We start from the raw sequence: 17,216 nt of genomic DNA on the forward strand, positions 1-17,216 counted from the left end.
TTTTGACTGAATAATAAAAACAAAAATGTCCTAGCCAAAAGGTGGCTCAAAAACAAATCAACATTACTTCAATCAAAAAAGTTGCTTCAATCAAAAAAAAAAAAAAAATCAATCAAAGAAAAATAGCTTTCACATGCATTTTTTTGATGATTTTTTTTGTTTCAAATTTATTTTTGCAATTATATACTTTTTTTTTTTTTTTAATTGAAGCGACATTTTTTTGGGTTGAATAATAAAGACACAAATCTACCTCCATATGGTGGCCAAATTTTGACTAGCGTAACTACATTGGCACAATTTTTGACAGGGGTAACTACATTGGCACGACACTGGCGGGCATACCATCTTCAGTGGATGACGATCTTGGCGAAAAGTATTGCCTAAGCAACCTGTAATTTAATTTGATTTCTGACACTGTGTTTCGGGGTCATCAACATGTTGTGCCCCCCCTGCCCCAAAAGTCAAACTCCGCCTATGAATGATGGGTAATGAATAAATTGAACCTGGACTTTTGGTGTTTCTGTTTCTCAGATGACATCTATCCGAACATCAGCGTATCAGTAAATGCATTTTTGGTGTGGAAATCCAAGTATGTATTTATTCTTTAAATTAAGCCACATGGAAACATTTCCAATTTCACCATCCTGCCCACACAGAGCTTTGTTTTGGGATGCTGAAAACGTTAATTAGTCAAGGTCACTTATTCACTTTTCATTCCAAATCGGTATATCTTGAAACCTGTGTTTTTATATTACTCTTATTTTACGTTTTTTATGTGGTGCACTTTATAGCGAAGTTTTAAATCTTGTTTGACTCTGTAAAATGACAACATAGGCATTGTATTGTATTCCATTCTATTTCACTCTACTCTAGGGCTGAAGGATATTGGAAAAAACTGACATTGTGATTTTTGGAAGGTTTGCAATATATGGCGATATTAAAACTAGAAGAATTTTCACCAGACTTGAATAGCTCTGTTTGGGAAGACGAGTAATTCGATTAGGAAAAGCTTCGACTCAAATTTTGCTGCTTCGAGTAGTCGTTTAATTGGAGAGGCATTAAAATGGTTTGTTTTGAAAGTGTTTGCAATTTTTTTTCATTGATTTGGGTGGATACACTGCCCTCTATTGGCAACAGTGGATATGACATAACTCATTTAACATGGTTGAATCCACCTAACATAAGCTAATATGTTTTTATTATGGATGTCAAAATTATCGCGTTAACGCGCGGTAATTAATTTTTTTAATTAATCACGTTAAAATATTTGACGCAATTAACGCACATGTCCCGCTCAGAAAGTATTCTGCCTTTTGGTAAGTTTTACAGCAAGGCTTTTTGTGCTGTCCAACAGTGAACTCTTGTGGTCGCTTTGCGACATGGTTTATTGTTTTCTTGCCAGTTCATTATGGCTGCACGACGTCTCGGGCTGATAATGTTGTGCTTATATGATCCTTGGACAAGATTTGTCCGTAAGTATGGTTGTTGTAAAGAATGTACATATTATGTTAGTAAGCGAAATGTTCTATTTTTTGTATGAGACGCTTTTTGTTTATGTTTAGTGAACCTGTATAGCGTGCTAAGCTAACGTTGTTGCTAATGCAATCTTTGTGTACTTTTATTTTGTAGTTTTCCGACGGTCTAAAGAGGACAATGGTTTGAGGCCATTTTATTAATAAATCAGATGAAAAAAGAAGAAGTCTAATTATTAAGGCGTCGTTCACTAGCTGTCTAGCTTTGGAAAAAGTAGACGCTTCGGAGTGAGGACAGCATAGACAGATTTAAATGACAGTAGAGTGAAATGCCCACTACAGTCCTTATGTACCGTATGTTGAATGTATATATCCATCTTGTGTCTTATCTTTCCATTCCAACGATTTATTTTACAGAATATATATATAATTTACAGAAAAATATGGCATATTTTATAGATGGTTTGAATTGCGATTAATTGCGATTAACTACGATTAATTAATTTTTAAGCTGTAATTAACTCGATTAAAAATTTTAATTGTTTGACAGCCCTAGTTTTTATGCATTCGCAATTTGGTTTATAGGAATATTTAGCTGTTTTTTGAACGTGTTTGAATGACTTGTTGATATTAAAAAAAAAAAAAAAAAAAAAAAAAAAAAGCATTTTATAGCATTTAAGCTAGCAGACTTTTGCTATGCAAGTTAGCCAATTGTTCTTTTGTTGTACTTAGATCCTCTTTTATTTATTTATTTATTGTAAATACCATTTGAGGCTAAGCTCAGGTATTTTAATTTATTTTTTATTTTAAAATGAAAGTCTAATTCTGGATAGTTTGAAGAAACACTTGGGCGTATTTATTTTGTGTTTGCATTTAATCTTCTTTTGAAAGGGCAATCTTAGCAAGCCTTTGTTTTACATCTCCACAAATTTATTCTGCAACGCATTAAATGTTCCTAATTAGTCAAACTAACTACTTCAGGGGTCGGCAACCCCAATTTTTGAAAGAGCCATATTGGAGCAAAAAAAAAAAAAATGTCTGGAGTCGCAAAAAATTGAAAGCCTGATATTAAAGGCAACACATGCTGTATGTATCTATATTAGCTAGATTAGCCTACTATCAAAATCCCTATATTGGCTATAAAAACAGAATGAGCCTTCATGACTATCGTATTTTCCGCACTATAAGGTGCACCTGAAAGCCTTCAATTTTCTCAAAAGCCGACAGTGTGCCTTATGAGCCGATGTGCCTTATATATGGATCGATATTGATTAATCATTGTTGACATTCTATCTTGTGCATGCATAGCGCAACGCCCACCACTACTACTACTGCGCCTTGTAATCCAGTGCGCCCTATACATGAAAACAATTTTAAAATAGGCCATTCATTGAAGCTGCGCCTTATACGCTGATGCGCCTTATATTGCGGAAAATACAGTAAATGTTTATTTTCCCTGCAGTGCATCCTATAGAGAATGACGCAAAATGTGACTGCTCTGTTGTATGATGACGCCTCAAATTTAATGTTTGTGTCATGTTTGTCCTGTTACAAAAACATATTAAAACAACAAATACAGATTTCCCTCCCCCATCTTTCTCCATTTTCAAACATTTTTGAACAAGCTCCAGGGAGCCACAAGGGCAGCGCTAATGAGCCGCGGGTTGCTGACCCCCGGTTTAACCAATGAAGGTTTCTGCTAAAACAAGCAGCACCTCGCTGCAATAATCTGATTAGACTTCTAAAACACCAGACTGGTGCAAAGGTGTCTCGTGCTGAAACAATTAATCGATTAACTAGAGTAATTCGATTAGAAAAAAAGCTTCGAATCAAATTTTGCTGCTTCGAGCATTCGTTTAATTGGAGTGGCATTATGATGGTTTGTTTTGAAAGTGTTTGCATTTATTTTTCTTGATTTTAATTTAATTGGAGTGGCATTATGATGGTTTGTTTTGAAAGTGTTTGCATTAAGTTTTATTGATTTGGGTGGATACGCTGCCCTCTAGTGGCAACAGTGAATATGATATATATATTAGGGCTGTCAAACAATTAAAATTTTTAATCGAGTTAATTACAGCTTAAAAATTAATTAATCGTAATTAATCGCAATTCAAACCATCTATAAAATATGCCATATTTTTCTGTAAATTATATATTATTCTGTAAAATAAATTGTTGGAATGGAAAGATAAGACACAAGATGGATATACACATTCAACATACGGTACATAAGGACTGTATTTGTTTATTATAACAATAAATCAACAAGATGGCATTAACATTATTAACATTCTGTTAAAGTGATCCATGGATAGAAAGACTTGTACTTCTTAAAAGATAAATGTTAGTACAAGTTATAGAAATTTTATAGTAAAACCCCTCTTAACGTTTTCGTTTTGATAAAATTTGTAAAATTTTCAATCAAAAAATAAACTAGTAGACCACCATTGTTGATGTCAGTAATTACTTACATAATGCTCATGGGTGCTGAAGCCTATAAAATCAGTCGCACCCAAGCGCCAGCAGAGGGCAGCAAAACTCCGAAAAACACAACAAGGACACATTTCACTGTGCCGTCATTTTAATCTGTTTGAGCGGGGCATTTGTGCGTTAATTGCATCAAATATTTTAACGTGATTAATTTTAAAAAATTAATTCCCGCCCGTTAACGCGATAATTATGACAGCCCTAAAATATATATATGTATATACATGGCTGAATCCACCTGCTCCCTGTTAAGCCTAAAATATGCTAATGTTTTTTTTGTTGTTGTTTTTATTTTATTTTTGTTTTTTTTATACTTATATCCTCATTTTTTATTTATTTCTAAGCTCAGGTATTTTTTAATTGATTTTTTAAATGAAAGTGCAATTCTGCATAGTTTGAAGAAACAGTTGGGCATTTTATTTTGTGTTTGCATTTAATGCTCTTTTGAAAGTGCAATCTTAGCAAGCCTTTGTTTTACATCTCCAAAAATTTGTTCTTCAATGCATTAAATCAGGGGTCCCCAAACTACGGCCTGGGGGCCGGCCAGCCGGCCGGCCTCCACATTTGGTCCGGCCCCCTGAACAATACCAGAGAGCATTTTGAATTTCTTTTTTTTTTTCTTTTTTTTCTCAATAGTGTTATTTATTTCCTGGCCTTTATCTGTGAAGAACTCAAAGAGGGTTATTTGGTCATTATCTATTCAGTTAATAGTGTTGTTATTATATTATATTATATTATACTATATTATATTTATTTTTATTTTATTTACTTTTGTTCCGTGAAGAATCCAGAAAGGGTTATTTGATTGTGACTTTCTGAAAAACAATATTTTTTTACATTAAGGCCCTCCTGCAATCGTCACACTTTTTCTGCCCCTCATCAGAGAAGGGAAAAGTTATGTGGTCCTCACAGGAAAAAGTTTGGGGACCCCTGAATTAAATTTTCCTAATCTGATTACTCGATTATTAGAACTAACTAGTTGAGAGATTAATCGATTACTGATCGATAGTTTCAGCCCTAAATGTGTCGTCCTGGTTAATTGGAAAGAAATCCAGCACCAACTGCGGCCCGATGTAGAATAGTTTCGGGACGTCCAAGTTAAATAGTTTTGTTTCTAGAAGAATATGTACATTTTGTTCTTAAAAGAAATTGCTGTTCCTACTGGTAAATCATGGATTTTTTTTTTAATTGTTGTAATCTTAAACCCCTGATAAATTCATCAATTGTGCCCCAATTCTTCCATTTATGCTAATGTTCCCGTATACCAAGAGACTGAACTGACAGGTCATTTTGCTTGCCTCGGCGACTCAAGAGGAGTAAAACATCGGACAGACACAACAGATATAATGTGGAAGTGGGAGGGAGACACAAAGGAAACAGGTTGAGGTAGAGAAGACAGCGTTGGAAGTGAGAGAGAGAACACGGCTCTGCTCCGCTTCCACGCGATGACGTGGCAATGTAGGCAAAGGCACATTGCAACAACCAAATACTGTACAGTACACAAAGTTTCAAACAGATAACAGTGTGCAATCAAAAATGAACTGGGTATGTGGACAGAAGAGGGTTCTAATAAGGTGCCGTGGCAGTTACAGAGTGATCATCTGACATGTTAAGCAGAGAAGAAGACAGCATGAGAGAAGGCAGAACGGAGAGAGAAGAACAAGTGCGGGCAAAAAAGTGAGGTAGTATGTGCATGTTTATAAGTTAATAAACTTATGTACATGTGTCTGTCGCTCCTACACATCAGGGTGCGGACAGAATGCGGCGGGAGAGGAGAAAAAGAGGGAGGGAGAGGAGAGATAAAGAAAGGGTTAGAAGAGGGTTTTCGGGGGGATGGAGGGGGAACGGGGGAAAGAGAAGAGGAGCGAGGAAGAAGAAAAAACATGAATGTATTTAAAAACACAGCTATACCAGAGTCAGGCCCATTCAGAGAGCAGGTGCTTCGGAAGTAAGAAAAAAAGATGCCAAAGGAAGAAAACTAAAGAAAATGCTGACAACACAGAAAAAGGAAGAAGACAAGAGATCAATGGACAGACATACTGTAGAATGGAAGGAGAATGAAAGGGAAGCTAGAACGAGAGCAGCAAAAAATCTTAGAAAATGGTTGAAAATTAAAGAAAAAAAAACAAAAGAATGACTCATAAACTGTTGTTCATCGGGATAACACATTTTGACATTTTTCAACTCCCCAAAAGAAATAATAAGACAAAAAAATAAAGACAAGAGTGATGGGAAATTCACATCATAACCTCCACTCCATAATGAGTGACATCGTGACTTGGAATCTTCATGGGCCACATCCCCCCTACTCAAAGAATCTAGAGACAATTGAATACAAGTCAACATGTTTTTATTTGGATTTAGAAAACCAAAGAATTTCTCTAATCGTACAAATAAACTGGAAAACCTTTTTTTTTTTAATTACTTGAGGAAAATAAAACTGGAAGATGCCCAGAATTGGATAGAGAAGTCAAAGACAAGGAGACAGAGACAAAAATCTGTTAGAAACAGACATGATTAGGCAAGCGTGTCATCTCACCAAAGCATGCTAGACACGGTGACATACTCGACGACCAACATTCAGCATGCGTAATGCAAAAAACACATGTGCAATATGGCCTGACAATACTTGCAAAAGCAAAACACAAGTCATTCAAACATCCCAAATAAGGAACAAAGACTACATTATCAAGATGTTTTAGATATAAAGTACAGTCAGTGGCATTGCTAGGGTCTCTTGGGGCTCCAAGCTAGATATCCCTGGGGCCCCCACCCTACCCATGCTAGCTGCATACATTTGGTTTTTGCACACACAAATGCACAGTCAACAAATAAGCAATGTTTAAGACCACATCAAAAGAAATATTAAGTTGACGGACAATATACAGTGGGGCAAATAAGTATTTAGTCAACCACTAATTGTGCAAGTTCTCCCACTTGAAAATATTAGAGAGGCCTGTAATTGTCAACATGGGTAAACCTCAACCATGAGAGACAGAATGTGGGTAAAAAAACAGAAAATCACATTGTTTGATTTTTAAAGAATTTACTTGCAAATCATGGTGGAAAATAAGTATTTGGTCAATACCAAAAGTTAATCTCAATACTTGTTTATGTACCCTTTGTTGGCAATAACGGAGGCCAAACGTCTTCTGTAGCTCTTCACAAGCCTTTCACACACTGTTGCTGCTATTTTGGCACATTCCTCCATGCAGATCTCCTCTAGAGCAGTGATGTTTTGGGGCTGTCGTTGGGCAACACAGACTTTCAACTCCCTCCACAGATTTTCTATGGGGTTGAGATCTGGAGACTGGCTAGGCCACTCCATGACCTTGAAATGCTTCTTACGAAGCCACTCCTTTGTTGCCCTGGCAGTGTGTTTGAGATCATTGTCATGCTGAAAGACCCATTCATTTTTTCCTTTTCACAGATCAGTCGTCCTGGTCCCTTTGCAGAAAAACAGCCCCAAAGCATAATGTTTCCACCCCCATGTTTCACAGTGGGTATGGTGTTCTTCGGATGCAAATCAGTATTCTTTCTCCTCCAAACACAAGAACCTGTGTTTCTACCAAAAAGTTCTATTTTGGTTTCATCTGACCATAACACATTCTCCCAGTGCTCTTCTGGATCATCCAAATGCTCTCTAGCGAACCGCAGACGGGCCTGGACGTGTACTGTCTTCAGCAGGGGGACACGTCTGGCAGTGCAGGATTTGATTCCCTGTCGGCACATCGTGTTACTAATAGTAGCCTTTGTTACTGTGGTCCCAGCTCTCTGTAGGTCATTCCCTAGGTCCCCCCGTGTGGCTCTGGGATTTTTGCTCACCGTTCTTGTTATCATTTTGACGCCACAGGGTAAGCTCTTGCATGGAGCCCCAGATCAAGGGAGATTATCAGTGGTCTTGTATGTCTTCCATTTTCTAATAATTGCTCCCACAGTTGATTTCTTTACACCACGCGTTTTACCTATTGCAGATTCAGTCTTCCCAGCCTGGTGCAGGTCTAAAATTTTGTCTCTGGTGTCCTTCGACAGCTCTTTGGTCTTGGCCATAGTGGAGTTTGGAGTGTGACTGACTGAAGTTGTGGACAGGTGTCTTTTATACTGATAATGAGTTAAAACAGGTGCCATTAATACAGGTAATGAGTGGAGCCTCCTTAGACCTCGTTAGAAGAAGTTGGACCTCTTTGACAGCCAGAAATCTTGCTTGTTTGTAGGCGACTAAATACTTATTTTCCACTGTAATTTGGAAATAAATTCTTTAAAAATCAAACAATATGATTTTCTGTTTTTTTTCCCCCACATTCTGTCTCTCATGGTTGAGGTTTACCCATGTTGACAATTACAGGCCTCTCTAATCTTTTCAAGTAGGAGAACTTGCACAATTGGTGGTTGACTAAATACTTATTTGCCCCACTGTATGTATACGGTGTATCACAAAAGTGAGTACACCCCTCACATTTCTGCAAATATTTAAGTATATGTTTTCATGGGACAACACTGACAAAATGACACTTTGACACAATGAAAAGTATTCTGTGTGCATCTTATATAATAGAAATAATTTATTTTCCCCTCATAATACCTCAAAATATAGCCATTAATATCTAAACGTCTGGCAACAAAAGTGAGTACACCCCTTAAAAACTACGTACAACCCTAAATGTCAAAATTGAGTACTGCTTGTCATTTTCCCTCCAAAATGTCATATGACACATTACAGGAGTGCTGTCAGCAGAGATTGAAGAGGTGGGGGGTCAGCCTGTTAGTGCTCAGACAATACGCCGCACTCTACATCAAATTGGTGTGCATGGCTGTCACCCCAGGACGAAGCCTCTTCTGAAGACAGTACACAAGAAAGCCCGCCCGTCTCACCAGACCATAGGACATGGTTCCAGTAATCCATGTACTTTGTTGACATGTCTTCGGCAAACTGTTTGCGGGCTTTCTTGTGTACAGTCTTCAGAAGAGGCTTCAATCTCTGCTGCAATGCTGACAGCACTCCTGTAACGAGTAGGGGTGTAACGGTACACAAAAATCTCGGTTCGGTACGTACCCCGGTTTTAAGGTCATGGTTCGGTTCATTTTCGGTACAGTAAGAAAACGCAAAATATAAATGTGCTAGTTGTTTATTACACACCTTTGTGTTTTCAACAAGGAACATTAGCGTATACAAAGCTAGAATTCTGCTCAAAAAGTAGCGGGTATTTAAAGATAATCCAACAACCATTTGCCTTTCAGACACCACGTATTGGTCAACTTTCTGTCTGAAAGAAAGAAGAAAAAAAGTCCTGTGCTAAAGAGAAAAACAATCCCAATGACAAAGATTTTAACATGTATTTTTACAAATGAAATGTCTCATTGAATCTTTTTTTTTCTTATCAACGGTTTTCAAAAGCTTTATTGGTGGATTTTCTCAAGTTAAAGCGCCACACACAAATTAATAAATTTAATTGTGTAAGCAGGATCTGTGTATTATTCTTAATATTTAACTACAGGTGTTTTAGCTCATTTCAATGTATTTTATTTAAATGGGCTGTTATTTATTTTATTATGTGTTTATATTTTACAAATGTGATGTATTATTGTTTTATATTGTATATTTTATGCTGTATAACTTTAGTTCCTATGTGGATATTAGTTCCTACTTGTTTTGTTGTGGTAGGAGGGTTTTGTATTGAACACGGGCTGTGTTGATTATTATTATAGCAGAGAAGGCAGCAGTGAATCAACAAAGACAAGTCAACTGTGCCCCGATCTACCACTCAAGAGATCTGATGGACTCAAAAAGTGGGTTACGATTGCATATTAGTTTGAAAATCGACCAGCTCCACCGTATTTTTACACGAGTGACTTCTGGTCTGCCCGATCCTAGCTACCGGTAGTAGTACTGACGCAGGAGGGTCGCGTCTCACGTCAAATCATAAATTCTGCCGTTCTTTTCGCGTGCGTCGGGTTGAGCCGCTTCTGGGACGCGTCTAACACGCGGCCGAACTGCGACTGGTGTGCATTGGCTGATTGACTTTAACGGCCGCGTTTCACTGCGTTCTCGCGGCGGCCACGTAGTCGCGCCATTGACGTTTCTGGGTTATACTGTCCTACCGTGTTGGTCCTCATTATAGTAGAGAAGACGGAGTAAATATAATCTACACAAAGAAACTGTAACCCGATCGACTCACAGCCTCGAAAAGTAAGGGTTACATTACGTCAGAAACTCGTTCAGTACACCTCGGTTCCGAACAGAGCACCACGAACCGAAACGGTTCAATACAAATACATGTACCGTTACATCCTTAGTAATGAGTCACATAACATTTTGGAGGGAAAATGACAAGCAATACTCAATTGGACATTCCGGGATGTACGTCATTTCTAAGGGGTGTACTCACTTTTGCTGCCAGGGGTTTGGATATTAATGGCTATATTTTGAATTATTTTGAGGAGAAAATAAATGAACCCTATTATATAAGCTGCACACAGACTACTTTTCATTGTATCAAAGTGTCATTTTGTCAAAGTTGTCCCATTAAAAAATATACTTAAATATCTGCAGAAATGTGAGGGGTGTACTCATTTTTATGATACACTGTATATAACGTACCGCACGGATGCTATTTTTGACCGTGATGACGCTATCGTAACGCGGAAGTGGGTGATCATAGACACGCCCCCGCATACAAGCCACCTTATTTCTGCTTGTTTTCTCCCATAATCTTTCAAAAAGAACATGAGGAGTAAACACTGCTGCTATGGAACTTGTAGAAACAACTCTAGACATTACGACATATGAAGGATGTTTCTTCATACGTTTCTCGAAACCAAAAACCCGGGAGGAAAAAAATGGATCAACTTGCGCGGATTTCCAAAAGACTACTTTAACGCCAGCAAGGTGATAGTGACGGGATCTGTCGTTCACTTGAGTAAACGAATCCATTCCAGTTCGTTCAGTAAAAAGATTCGTTCAAACAAATCATTCAACGAATCGTTCGCCCCCCCTCATATCCCTCCCCGCCCAAATGAATCGTTCGGTTAGTGAACGGGAAGTGACGTTGCCGAACGAATCACCAAAGACCGCTTCGCAGTATAACTGAACGGGAAGTGACATTGCTTGGTCCCTCCCTCTCTTGCACACATTGACCACTCGTCGTAGTTTCAGAAATGAGTGACAGGCGATATCATTCTGCTTTCACAAACAGCCTCATCTCCCTCCCGCTGCTGCAAAAGCGAGGGAGAACTTCCGCGTCGTCTGTCCTAGTTCAATGGGATCAAAGTCATGGCTCGTGCTTGCATTTCGATTTAGGACACGGTTAAACATTTTCCTTTTGTGGGGGGAGTGGGGGTTTGGGGTCGGGGGCGCATGGACTTTCTTTAGCATGCTTTAGCAACAATGCTGCTGCTACCAGCCAAAGCGGCATGCTTGCTGTCACAAAAATAAAAATAAATCGAATGTTTAATTTCTAAATATGGAACGACCAACACATATTTACCTCTCGCTCTGTTGTATTTTAGTTTTTATGCTCATCACTATTATTTTTGGTCACTATTGTTAAAACTAAAGTGTAAATAGCTAGTTGTCAAATGTTGCTGCTCTGAAATAAAAACAATACTACATTTTGATATTTGACAGTTTAATTGCAAATCAGTATTAAGATGATCGTATTGAATTTTTGCACTGGTATTAACATATAAAACAATCCGGTCAGCTCCCCTGTCGTCCCCTCATCTCTGATCGTCAAATGCTGACGAGAAATAATTGTTTGCTCTTTACGAAGCTGCCTTTCTACTCTCATTAGTCTGTTAAGAAAAATGTAGACATATTGCGACATCTCCCGTGTCCGCGTGCGTTGTTTTTGGGCGCTTGAGTAGCACATGATGGACGGATGGATATAATTTGTCAAACCAACTAACACCCGACACGCTCTGACACGAAAGAAAATAAAACAGTCGGAAAAAATTGATATGTATATACAGTTTCATTGCAAATCAGTATTATGGTGATTATACTAAATATTCTTTTTTTCTGTGCACATATGAGGTAAATATCGCTGCCGTGAAGCCTCCATACAATGACAGTTTTCTCCCCCCCGCACTGCCGTCACGCGACCGCAGCTCAGCTTTTGCTTGCCTCGTAGCTACCCGCGAAAGTGTTTTAAACTACTGTAAATTTGATAGTATGTCATTATATGTAGTCCCGAGTCTATTGAGAAAAGTAGTACACTGAACCAAGCTCGCTAGGTTTGTTAACAAATATGTGACAAAGTCATTTCCTTTCATTTTTTGACTCGTTCACCGCATTACTGCAAAGTCAAGTTAGCAGCAAGCTAGGTCAGGAACCGGAGCCTCCGGAGGACAGAGTCACTGAACGGGAAGTGACATAACTCAGTCTTGCCCTCCTGCCTGCACGCTGGCTGCTTATTGGCTACACGTGGAAGTGAGTGACAGACGCCCTGATTCTTTTTCCGCTCCCTCCCCTGCCCGCGATGAGGCTGGTGTCTGATTGGTCGTGTGCGATGTCAGAATACGCTGCCGCTTGCTCAACGCCCTCCCACGCAGCGAACAAGCACCAACCTCATAGAACAAATCAGTGCAGATGGTGATTAGTTCGGTCTCGTTCACCCAAACAATTCGTTCAAAAAGAACGAATCGTTCGCGACCGATACAACACTACAAGGTGAAGCCAATCACATTTCATATGCAGTAAATATTTTGTTTGGGGGGCCTATAGAGGACGAAAAAGTAAGGCTTTTTGATATTTTAACTTATTTTTTAGCGTTTTGCCGTGCTGTTTCTGTCTGACAATGAATAACCTGAAAAAAATTGAAATGGTATCTGACTGCCACTGTTGTTACACTTTGTTGTAAAAAATAAATAAATAAATAAATAAAAACTTTGTTCGTATTATTTCTTTCCAATGAATGGGGAAAGGGGGGTGACATATGCCGTAAAGCAGTCAGCACATTTTTGTGTGTTTTTGTGTGTACTGTTAAGTTAGTATGTAGCAATTTAGTATTATAAAGAAAAAAAAAAGCATATTTTTTCAAAAAATGTTATATTGGTGCAGTTTCTGCATCACCCGATACAACACAGCCAGGTGTTGCAATCAGGAGCCAACAAATCAATGCAACACTTTTGTTAAGCCTGCAAGCAAAGGGGTTCGAAATGTTATTTTCTCGGAAACGGTCCTGGAATTTTTCCAAAACGGCAAATGTCTAACTGTAAATTAACACAAGGAATAATTCCTCACTGGCTCGGCGAGTCCCTCTCATAAAAGTAATAGAGGCGGGCCCTCATGATCCCCTCCATTATCCATAGTTTGAGAGGGACGTGAGGTTACATCTTTATTAGCCGAGTCAACCTCAGTCATGTCCTCTGTGTTGAGACTCTGGGGACGGTCAGCTAAAGGGGACCTTGGCACAGCCACAGGGATTATGGCCCTATCTCTGCAACTTCTATACTATTCCGTACGTGGGGAGTCATTGAGGACGATCATCGGGCTGGCATTTACACGCTGCAATCCCATCTGGCTCAAGGACACAACTTTCATTAGTCACTGTAATAAGGCAAAACTTATCCCCTCAAATACACGAGAATGCGAACGAATAGGATTGATTCCAAATGTCAGTGGAAGCGTGTCCGAGTGTTTAGTGCCGATAACGACAGTCCAGACAAGCGAAGAACAAAACTGAAGTTACTTTTGTGCGCTATTGGACTCACAATCACTGGGGCCCGCTTAATCCATTTGTATCACTTTCATGTACCTCATTCATTTTGTTAAATTTGTTTATTTTTTTTCGACACTTAATCCCCTTTCTACTTAAAAATTTTCTAACATTATTTATCCTTGAATTCGAGGATTGGACTTCATTAATTCAAACTTCCAGGAAATTATTATGACCATAGGTGTTTTTAATTGATTAGCGTAAGTAGTGTTAAACTAGAGGAGCATTGTTAGGGAGCAGAATTCCAACTTAGCAGCCACATTCACAGCATCAACAAATTTGGTAAAGTAGGCACTCTACTTTTGCCCTCATGCTCCAAAAATCTCAACTTTTTCTCTTCTCATCATATAACCTACCCTTCCATTTTTAGATATCAAGATATCGTGAAATTCCTTTTCTGCCTTCCGTGACCTTTGACCTCATTACCCCAAAACACCCGCAAATGTATTTATTTATTTAAACATGAATACAAACAAACAAACAAACAAACAAACAAACAAACAAAAAGGAGCAGTTTGAAATGAAATGAGTTTCATTTTATTTACCAACGTGAAAATCTACAGCAAAAGGCATAATTATTTGTAGTATTTTTTTTTCTTTAAACAAATGTTTCTCTAGGTGTAACACTTTTTGCAAAAGCAAAATACAGGAGATGTTGACAGTTATTCGGGGAGATGCCCGCACAGGTAATGGAGGAACCGAATCTATTAGAGCACAAGCTTCTGCAGCACAGATACAGACATTAGCAATGGGTTCCATTCCATTTAGTTTTAAGAGGCATCCCCATGTTGTTGCTCAAGTTTAAGTAGGGATACACTGAATACTGGCACTTTTCATCTAAATAAGCTGTGTTTTGCATTTTTGGGTTGTTGTTCGAATGAAGCGACGGACAAGCCGTTCTAGTTTATCATCATTATATATATATATATATATGGCAGAAAACACAGATAAAGCAGTTTCTGCTCTTGCACTCCTCTTTAAAAGAAACTGCTGTATTTTAAGCCAAAACAACTGTTGTGTTTGAGAGAACAATATGTCTACATACTGCCATAGCAGATTCATGGTGCATTAAGCCCCCGAACTATTTTTAATTTGCCTGTTTTACCCTGGAAACAGACATCGCGCAACCGTCTTTGTTTCAACCAAGCCATGAAAACAAGGTAAGTAATCATATTTATTATTCCAAATGTCTGTCATTTTTAGCTGAGAATCATTAATTGATGTCTAATATTCTGTTTAAAAAAAAAAAAAAAAAAAAACTTTAAAAAGTTATTCACTCACATATTGTAAACTTTTACGTCAAAATTAAAAAATGGAGTCTGTCAAAAAGTCACGGATATCTACCTCATAACTATCGCTAAATGGTTTTTTTTTTGTTACTGTCGCATTTTCCCTGATATGTTAGATGTTAAATAATCGATCCAAACAAAGACAATTTGAAAAAAAAAAAAAAATTTAAATGGTAAATAGATGAAAAAGAAAATCTCGACCACTTCTTGATGTCTGCGAATTCTGCATCGCGTCCCTTATTACCACGTTTCACCCATAAAATCCCCCAAAAATCCAGCTGTGGTCATTCACAGCTGTGTTTTGACACTCAGTGATGCATGCGACATGGAGTTTTTGGATCGAAACAAGATAAGAACGCGATAATATCTCGTTAAAGTCATGGCGTCTGTAATTCTGCTCTCGCGTGCTCTCACCTCCAGATAGGGTTTTGCTGTTTAAAAAACATTTATTTATGTATTTTTTTTTTCAAATGCCCTCCAGTCCAAAATTTTTCTTCCCCCAGAAAACTGAGATTTTAAGCTTTCCAATGATGTATCACACATGCATATTGGACAATTTTGAAATTTGGGGGTCTCTGAGCGGAACTTCAAGTCACCTGAGTGTTTGCCGTCATATTATATATATATATATATATATATATATATATATATATATATATATACATATATATATACATATACACATATAAAGTGGGGCAAATAAGTATTTAGTCAACCACGCATTGTGCAAGTTCTCCTACTTGAATTAGAGAGACCTGTCATTGTCAACATGGGTAAACCTCAACCATGAGAGACAGAATGTGGAAAAAAAAAAAAAACAGAAAATCACATTGTTTGATTTTTAAAGAATGTATTTGCAAATCATGGTGGACAATAAGTATTTGGTCAATACCAAAAGTCCATCTCAATACTTTTTTATGTACCCTTTGTTGGCAATAACGGAGGCCAAACATTTTCTGTAACTCTTCACAAGCTTTTCACACACTGTTGCTGGTATTTTGGCCCATTCCTCCATGCACATCTCCTCTAAAGCAGTGATGTTTTGGGGCTGTCGTTGGGCAACACGGACCTTCAACTCCATCCACAGATTTTCTATGGGTTTGAGATCTGGAGACTGGCTAGGCCACTCCAGGACCTTGAAATGCTTCTTACGAAGCCACTCCTTTGTTGGCCTGGCTGTGTGTTGGGGATCATTGTCATGCTGAAAGACCCAGCCACGTCTCATCTTCAATGCCCTTGCTGTTGGAAGGAGATTTTCACTCGAAATCTCTCGATACATAGCCCCGTTCATTCTTTCCTTTACACAGATCAGTCGTCCTGGTCCCTTTGCAGAAAAACAGCCCCAAAGCATGATGTTTCCACCCCCAGGCTTCATAGTGGGTATGGTGTTCTTCGGATGCAATTCAGTATTCTTTCTCCTCCAAACACGAGAACCTGTGTTTCTACCAAAAAGTTCTATTTTGGTTTCATCCGACCATAACACATTCTCCCAGTCCTCTTCTGGGATCATCCAAATGCTCTCTAGCAAACCGCAGACGGAACTGGACGTGTACTTTCTTCAGCAGGGGGACACGTCTGGCAGTGTAGGATTTGAGTCCCTGGCGGCGCATTGTGTTACTGATAGAAGCCTTTGTTACTGTGGTCCCAGCTCTGTGTAGGTCAATCACTAGGTCCCCCCTGTGTGGTTCTGAGATTTTTGCTCACCGTTCTTGTTATCATTGTGACGCCACGGGGTGTGATCTTGCATGGAGCCCCAGATCGAGGGAGATTATCACTGGTCTTGTAAGTCTTCCATTTTCTAATAATTGCTCCCACAGTTGATTTCTTTACACCAAGCGTTTTACCTATTACAGATTCAGTCTTCCCAGCCTGGGGCAGTTCTACAATTTCGTCTCTGGTGTCCTTCAACAGCTCTTTGGTCTTGGTCATAGTGGAGTTTGTGGACAGGTGTCTTTTATACCGATAATGAGTTAAAACAGGTGCCATTAATACAGGTAACGAGTGGAGCCTCGTTACGCCTTGTTAGAAGAAGTTAGACCTCTTTGACAGCCAGAAATCTTGACTGTTTGTAGGTGACCAAATACTTATTTTCCACATTAATTTGGAAATAAATCAAACAATGTGAGTTTGTTTTTTTGTCTCTCATGGTTGAGATTTACCCATGTTGACAAGTATAGGCCTCTCTAATCTTTTCAAGTCGGAGAACTTGCACAATTGGTGGTTGACTAAATACTTATTTGCCCCACTGTACT

General features: G+C 38.5%; 1 protein-coding gene across 10 annotated transcripts in view; it reads right to left on the bottom strand.

Annotated features, from left to right (window-relative positions):
• Positions 1 to 17,216, bottom strand: part of LOC130929666 (receptor-type tyrosine-protein phosphatase S-like) — a 311,121-nt gene that overhangs the window by 115,919 nt on the left and 177,986 nt on the right. For 5 of the 10 annotated variants that reach the window (XM_057857025.1, XM_057857026.1, XM_057857024.1 and 2 more), the window contains exon 7: positions 5,681 to 5,695. The exons of the other annotated variants lie outside the window; for them this stretch is intronic. In XM_057857025.1, the coding sequence (XP_057713008.1) occupies positions 5,681 to 5,695 (15 nt within the window). The remainder of the gene's footprint in view (positions 1 to 5,680; positions 5,696 to 17,216) is intronic. 10 annotated transcript variants of the gene reach the window in all.

The sequence above is a fragment of the Corythoichthys intestinalis genome, chromosome 14, assembly GCF_030265065.1.
Source record: "Corythoichthys intestinalis isolate RoL2023-P3 chromosome 14, ASM3026506v1, whole genome shotgun sequence".
Lineage (NCBI taxonomy): Eukaryota > Metazoa > Chordata > Actinopteri > Syngnathiformes > Syngnathidae > Corythoichthys > Corythoichthys intestinalis.